The sequence below is a fragment of the Pelophylax lessonae genome (assembly GCF_965119305.1).
Source record: "Pelophylax lessonae genome assembly, chromosome: 12".
Lineage (NCBI taxonomy): Eukaryota > Metazoa > Chordata > Amphibia > Anura > Ranidae > Pelophylax > Pelophylax lessonae.
In genome coordinates, this window is record NC_138779.1 from 207,225,382 (window position 1) to 207,233,297 (window position 7,916).

The 7,916-nt window shown below is 46.7% G+C and overlaps 1 protein-coding gene across 1 annotated transcript in view; it reads left to right on the top strand.

Annotated features, from left to right (window-relative positions):
* Positions 1 to 6,216, top strand: part of LOC309569007 (phospholipase A2 inhibitor gamma subunit B-like) — a gene marked incomplete at both ends in the record, with an annotated part of 83,111 nt that extends 76,895 nt beyond the window's left edge. Inside the window, 2 exons of the mRNA XM_082274768.1 lie at positions 566 to 703; positions 6,011 to 6,216. Coding sequence (XP_082130894.1) covers positions 566 to 703; positions 6,011 to 6,216 — 344 coding nt within the window. The remainder of the gene's footprint in view (positions 1 to 565; positions 704 to 6,010) is intronic.
* Positions 6,217 to 7,916: the final 1,700 nt, after the last annotated feature.

Below are 7,916 nucleotides of genomic sequence, written 5' to 3' on the forward strand. Positions count from 1 at the left end.
ATATAACGCATGAATTATAATCGAATCAATAATATAATTTTATATATATATATATATATATATATATATATATATATATATATATATATATACGTGTGTATATAGGTATATATATATATATATATATATATATATATATATGTGTGTGTGTGTGTGTGCATATATATATAATATAAAATGTGTTATGTGTTTGTGTTTTGTGCAAAGTTTTTTTTTTTTTTTGAATTTCCCTCCCAGTTCCGCTCCCAGGAAGTCATCTGACCGATGGACGAGCGGCGGGGATCTCGGCTGGCGGTCACAGCAATGAGAGATCATCGCTGGATCGCCAGGAGAAGGTAAGAGACAGCGCTGCGCTCTCTGCACATCTACCCCGAGCGTGACTCGGGGATACCGATCCTAACCTAAAAAATCCACCCCGAGTCTTGCTCGGGATTACCGCCAGGGAGGTTAAGAATATAGCAATACATGAATGCCCATAGCCTTGCCACAGGTTCACTCTAACTTTTTGAAGATTAAAAAAACATGCTATTTAACTGGTGATTATAGTTCTTATTTTCTTCTCTAGAAATGGATACAAGTAAACCTCCACTCAATGGTTTGACATGCCCAACATGTCATGATCTTAACAAAACGACCTGTGACGTGGGGCAATTTATGTTCTGCAGAGGCAATGAGTCTAGATGTGCAACTGAAATAACCAATGGTAAGCAACACTCAAGACTAATGTACATTACAAACATAAGAATTAAAGTGATTGTAAATGATTACCTTGTAAAACAACCCATTCAGTTTCAGGTAGAAATATGTATAGTATGTATATATGTGTAGAGATATAAAAAAAAATATATATATATAAATACCTTTTTCTCTTTTTTTGTTTTATAAGTGATCACATTCATTCTGTTTTCAGCTGTATAAGAGCTGTGGGGGGGGGGAGCAGCAGTACACTAAGCTTCCCAATGGATGGCTGTGCAGTGGTGGGGGATTGCCAGGACAAGTCTGATCATTGGAGGAGAGCAGGCTGAGTTCCCAGGATAGCTAGAGAACTGACCATAGTGTGCTCTCTTGCATAGCCACCTCTGGACTGGAAGATTTTAATGACCAGGCCATTTTTTACAATTCGGCACTGCGTTATTTTAACGGATAATTGCGTGGTGGTGCGATTTTCCCCACAAATAGAGATTTCTTTTGGTGGTATTAAATCACCTCTGAGATTTTTATTTTTTGCGCTAAAAACAAAAAAATAGCGACAATTCTGAAAAAAAAAAAAAAAACGATATTTTTCACTTTCTGCTATATAACATTCCCAATAAAAAAAAAGAAAATAATTACATTTTTTCATCATTTTAGGCCAATTTGTTTTCTGCTACATACTGTATTTATCCATGTATAACACACACTTTTTCCTCCTAAAAATGGAGGGCAAAACAGCAGTGCGTGTTATACGCCCATGTATATAAAAAAAAAAAAACCTCTGCCTCCTATGATAGACAGCGCAGTGGCCGGGATGTGTGACGTCTATCATAGGCACCGGGACTTCAGATGACAGTGGCCACTCATCCTCCCACTCCTCGGCCCGGCCTGTCCCCGCTCTGTGTAATGGCGCTGGAGAAGCTGCAATAGATGACCCTGCGCTGGTGAGGCTGCAATAGAGGACACTGCGCTGGCAAGGCTGCAATAGAAGACACTGCGCTGGCGAGGCTGCAATAGATGACACTGCGCTGGCGAGGCTGCAATAGAGGACACTGCAATGGCGAGGCTGCAATAGAGGACGCTGCGCTGGCGAGGCTGCAATAGAGGACACTGCGCTGACGAGGCTGCAATAGATGACACTGCGCTGGCAAGGCTGCAATAGAGGACGCTGCGCTGGCGAGGCTGCAATAGATGACACTGCGCTGGCAAGGCTGCAATAGAGGACACTGCGCTGGCAAGGCTGCAATAGAAGACACTGCAATGGCGAGGCTGCAATAGAGGACACTGCGCTGGCGAGGCTGCAATAGAAGACACTGCGCTGGCAAGGCTGCAATAGAGGACGCTGCGCTGGCGAGGCTGCAATAGATGACACTGCGCTGGCAAGGCTGCAATAGAGGACACTGCGCTGGCAAGGCTGCAATAGATGACACTGCACTGGCAAGGCTGCAATAGAGGACGCTGCGCTGGCGAGGCTGCAATAGAGGACACTGCGCTGGCAAGGCTGCAATAGAGGACACTGCGCTGGCAAGGCTGCAATAGAAGACACTGCGCTGGCGAGGCTGCAATAGAGGACGCTGCGCTGGCGAGGCTGCAATAGAGGACACTGCGCTGGCAAGGCTGCAATAGAAGACACTGCGCTGGCGAGGTTGCAATAGAGGACACTGCGCTGGCAAGGCTGCAATAGAGGACGCTGCGCTGGCAAGGCTGCAATAGAAGGCACTGCGCTGGCGAGGTTGCAATAGAGGACACTGCGCTGGCAAGGCTGCAATAGAGGACGCTGCGCTGGCGAGGCTGCAATAGAGGACACTGCGCTGGCGAGGCTGCAATAGAGGACACTGCAATGGCGAGGCTGCAATAGAGGACGCTGCGCTGGCGAGGCTGCAATAGAGGACACTGCGCTGACGAGGCTGCAATAGATGACACTGCGCTGGCAAGGCTGCAATAGAGGACGCTGCGCTGGCGAGGCTGCAATAGATGACACTGCGCTGGCAAGGCTGCAATAGAGGACACTGCGCTGGCAAGGCTGCAATAGAAGACACTGCAATGGCGAGGCTGCAATAGAGGACACTGCGCTGGCGAGGCTGCAATAGAAGACACTGCGCTGGCAAGGCTGCAATAGAGGACGCTGCGCTGGCGAGGCTGCAATAGATGACACTGCGCTGGCAAGGCTGCAATAGAGGACACTGCGCTGGCAAGGCTGCAATAGATGACACTGCACTGGCAAGGCTGCAATAGAGGACGCTGCGCTGGCGAGGCTGCAATAGAGGACACTGCGCTGGCAAGGCTGCAATAGAGGACACTGCGCTGGCAAGGCTGCAATAGAAGACACTGCGCTGGCGAGGCTGCAATAGAGGACGCTGCGCTGGCGAGGCTGCAATAGAGGACACTGCGCTGGCAAGGCTGCAATAGAAGACACTGCGCTGGCGAGGTTGCAATAGAGGACACTGCGCTGGCAAGGCTGCAATAGAGGACACTGCGCTGGCGAGGCTGCAATAGAGGACACTGAGCTGGCAAGGCTGCAATAGAGGACACTGCAATGGCGAGGCTGCAATAGAGGACACTGCGCTGGCGAGGCTGCAATAGATGACACTGCGCTGGCGAGGCTGCAATAGAGGACACTGCAATGGCGAGGCTGCAATAGAGGACACTGCGCTGGCAAGGCTGCAATAGAGGACACTGCGCTGGCGAGGCTGCAATAGATGACACTGCGCTGGCGAGGCTGCAATAGAGGACACTGCAATGGCGAGGCTGCAATAGAGGACACTGCGCTGGCGAGGCTGCAATAGATGACACTGCGCTGGCGAGGCTGCAATAGAGGACACTGCGCTGGCAAGGCTGCAATAGAAGACACTGCGCTGGCGAGGCTGCAATAGAGGACACTGCAATGGCGAGGCTGCAATAGAGGACGCTGCGCTGGGGAGGCTGCAATAGAGGACACTGAGCTGGCAAGGCTGCAATAGAGGACACTGAGCTGGCAAGGCTGCAATAGATGACACTGCGCTGGCGAGGCTGCAATAGATGACCCTGCGCTGGCGAGGCTGCAATAGAAGACACTGCGCTGGCAAGGCTGCAATAGAGGACACTGCGCTGGCGAGGCTGCAATAGAGGACACTGCGCTGGCAAGGCTGCAATAGAGGACACTGCGCTGGCGAGGCTGCAATAGATGACACTGCACTGGCAAGGCTGCAATAGAAGACACTGCGCTGGCGAGGCTGCAATAGAGGACGCTGCGCTGGCAAGGCTGCAATAGAGGACACTGCGCTGGCAAGGCTGCAATAGAAGACACTGCGCTGGCGAGGCTGCAATAGAGGACACTGCGCTGGCAAGGCTGCAATAGAGGACACTTTGCTGGCAAGGCTGCAATAGATGACACTGCGCTGGCGAGGCTGCAATAGAGGACACTGCGCTGGCAAGGCTGCAATAGAGGACACTTTGCTGGCAAGGCTGCAATAGAAGACACTGCGCTGGCGAGGCTGCAATAGAAGACACTGCGCTGGCGAGGCTGCAATAGAGGACACTGAGCTGGCAAGGCTGCAATAGAGGACACTGAGCTGGCAAGGCTGCAATAGAGGACACTGCGCTGGCGAGGCTGCAATAGAGGACACTGCGCTGGCATAGCTGCATTCATGGGCACTGGTGAGTTCAAAGATGTTTATTTCAAATTTAAACTTTTTTCCTGAAGCTTCCCTCCTAAAATTGAGGTGCGTGTTATACGCCGATAAATACAGTATTTTTGGTTAAAAAAAAATCCCAATACACGTAGTTTGATTGGTTTGCGCAAAAGGTATTGCGTTTACAAACTAGGGGAAAGATTTATGTCATTTTTTTTTATTTATTTCTGTCGATCAGCAATTTTTGGCGGGATTGCGACATAAGGTGTACCTGTCTCGATTAAGAGCACAAAGTGTCATAACTGCCTGCTGCTTCATTACTCTGCTATCAGTATGACAAGTTCTGACAAGTTTTCCTGACACCAAGAGAAAAAAATGTGACAGGGGAGGGAGCTCAAGCACACAGCCTGTGACTGACAGCTTCAGCTTTGTTCCTGGGTGCTGTGTGAAGGGAGGGTGTCCCTTACCTCCATTCAGCTCTCAGAGCTCTCCGCCCCCCTGTTTTCTGACAGCTCAGACAAGCTTGATAAATTCTGGGCTTTGTTTCATCCCCGTGTATCACCTGCGGCCAGTCACTTCACTGGGTATATAGAAGGGTTTTCAACCACTTTAAGCACTTGCCGACCGCCGCACGACTATATACGGCGGCGGTCATTCGCCCACAAGCCTCTAGGGCCAGAGGCGCGCTCCTGCCCCAGCTCGTTCCCTGACATCCCCGCACGAGTGACCGGCAGCTCTGATGTGCGCCGGTCACTCTCGATCTCCCGCTGGAGAGGGAGAAAGGCAGGCGGCTGATGTAACCAAAGCCGCCTGTCATTCTCCCTGGTGTAACTGCAGAGACTACACGATCCTGCTATGTAGGATCGTATGTCTCTGTGGTTACATCACTAGCCACGCCCCCCTACAGTTAGAAACCTAGGAACCCTAGGGATACATTTAACCCACTGATCACCAATAAAGTTAACCCCTTCCCTGCCAGTGTCATTTTTACAGTAACAGTGCATATGTAGAGCACTGATTACTGTAGTAATGTCACTGGTAACCCCAAAAGTGTCAAAAATGTCAGTCAAGGGTCCAATCTGTCCGCCGCAATGTCGCAGTCCCCCGCAAAAAAAATCGCAGATCGCCGTTCACTAGTATTAAAAAAAAAAACAATAAAAATTACATAAATCTTTCCTGTAGTTAGTAAACGCAATAACTTTTGCGCAAACCAATCCAAAAACACGTATTGCATTTTTTTTTTACCAAAAATATATAGCGAAAAACAAATTGGCCTAAAATGTTAAAAAAAAATATTTTTATATTTTTTTGGGGGGGAATTTTCATATAAAAAAAAATGTGAAAAATATTGTTATTTTTTCAAAATGAACACTCTTTTTTTGTTTATAGCGCAAAAAGTAAAAATCGCACAGGTGATCAAATACCACCAAAAGAAAGCTCTGTTTGTGGGGAAAAAAAGGACGTCAATTGAATTTGGGTACAGCGTCGCACGACCGCGCAATTGTCCGTTAAACTCACGCAGTGCCGAATCGCAAAATAGGCCCTGGTCTTTGAGCAGCCAAATCCTCCAGGGCTTAAGTGGTTAATGCAGTCACCCCCATCTATAAGCTGCAAAATATTACATGTTTATTCTAGACATGTTTTAAATTAGATTTGTTCATTTATTTGTTACTTATTTATATTATTCAAATTATTGTATTTTACAGATACAACTATCTTTACATATCGAGGATGTGCCACTGACAGTTATTGTAATTTTTCTACAAATATTTACTTTAACAGTTCCATTTACAACGCAACGTCATATTTGTGTGACCCCGTTAAAAACGGAAGTCCTGCTTTACACAATGATCTTATCCTCGTTTTCACTTTTGCAATCCCTCATCTTCTGTTTCATATATTTTGGGGTTAGAAAAGTCAAGGACATTCCATAGCGGATTTGTTTTATTCTTGTTTAACCACTTTACCACCGGAGGATTTTGCTGTCTTACGTCCAGGCCACTTTTTGCGATTCGGCGCTGTGCGAATTTAACTGACAATTGCGCGGTCGTGCGACGCCGTACCTAAACGAAATTTACGTCCTTTTTTTCCCACAAACAGAGCTTTCTTTTGGTGGTATTTTATCACCTATGCGATTTTTACTTTTTGCGCTATAAACAAAAAAAAGCGTTTATTTTGAAAAAATAACAATATTTTTAACATTTTTTTATATGAAATTCCCCCCAAAAAAGATGTAAAAAACAATTTTTTTTTTAATTTTTGGCCAATTTGTTTTCTGCTACCTATGTTTGGTAAAAAAAAATCACAATAAGCGTATTTTGATTGGTTTGCGCAAAAGTTATTGCGTTTACTAACAAAGGGAAAGATTTCTGTCATTTTTGGTGGGTTTTTTTTTAACGCGTAATGGCGGCGATCTGCGATTTTTTTTGCGGTACTGCGACATTGCGGCGGACAGATCGGACCCTTGACTGACATTTTTGACACTTTTGGGGGTACCAGTGACATTACTGCAGTAATCAGTGCTATAAATATGCACTGTTACATGACACTGGCAGGGAAGGGGTTAATTTTATTGGAGAGGGAGGGGTTAATGTATGCCTGGTGCTTACTGACGTGTGGGGGGGGGGAGGTGACTGAGTGAGCCAGGGACAGATCGGATGTCCAGCTATGCTGAACAGTCCGATCTGTCACTCCCTGTCACTGAGGAGATCCGCCCGCTTGTGTTTACACAGGCGGGCGGATCTCCACACTAGATCCCCGACGATCGGGGAAGAGCGGCGGCGATCGCCGCTGCTCCTCCCCTGGCCTGACTCCCGCTGTGACCGAAAACAGCGGGAGCGAGCCTCCGGCGGCGCGCAAGCGCCGCCCAGAAGCGGGAGTGTCTGACGACGTAGTACTACGTCGTCAGACGATAACAAGCCACTCTGCCGCAGTACTATTACTGTGGGCGGTGGTAAAGTGGTTAAATGGAATAATTAGTGTTAAGCACCAAAACACCTGCGCAAAAGATAATTGATTTTGTGTATATGTGAAGTTATTGTTTGATAAATTATAAATATGTGATTGTTGTATATATATATATAAAAATAAATTGGGATAAATTAAATCTGTTGTGTGTGTGGAAATTGATTCCAAACAGTGAGCAGCAACGTAAACCCTATAAAAACGTATAATATGTTATAATATGTGAACTTATATAGTGATATATAAAGTACCGCGCTCAAACAAAGTGACACACACCTCTCTGTGCACTCTATATCCAATTATTGGTGCAAATGTAAATACATTTAAAAATAAAAAAATATATATAAAATATAAAAGTTTCTTGAAAGCCACAGAGGAAATCTCAATTTCAGAAAGTTCTTATATTCCTTGAAATGCTTCACACCTCCACCAAGCTGGTTACACCCAGTGTGCACGAACCGCTTACCGGAAATACGCTTATTATTGCTGAATCGCTTTGTCCATATCCTACTGGGAATACGGCTGTAACCGACCCCCTGTAATTAAGGGGTCCGTTAGTTCCGGTAAGCGGTTTGTGCACAATGGGTGTAACCAGCTTGGTGGAGGGGCAATTATTGGTTTAGAGTGCACAGAGAGGTGTGTGTCACT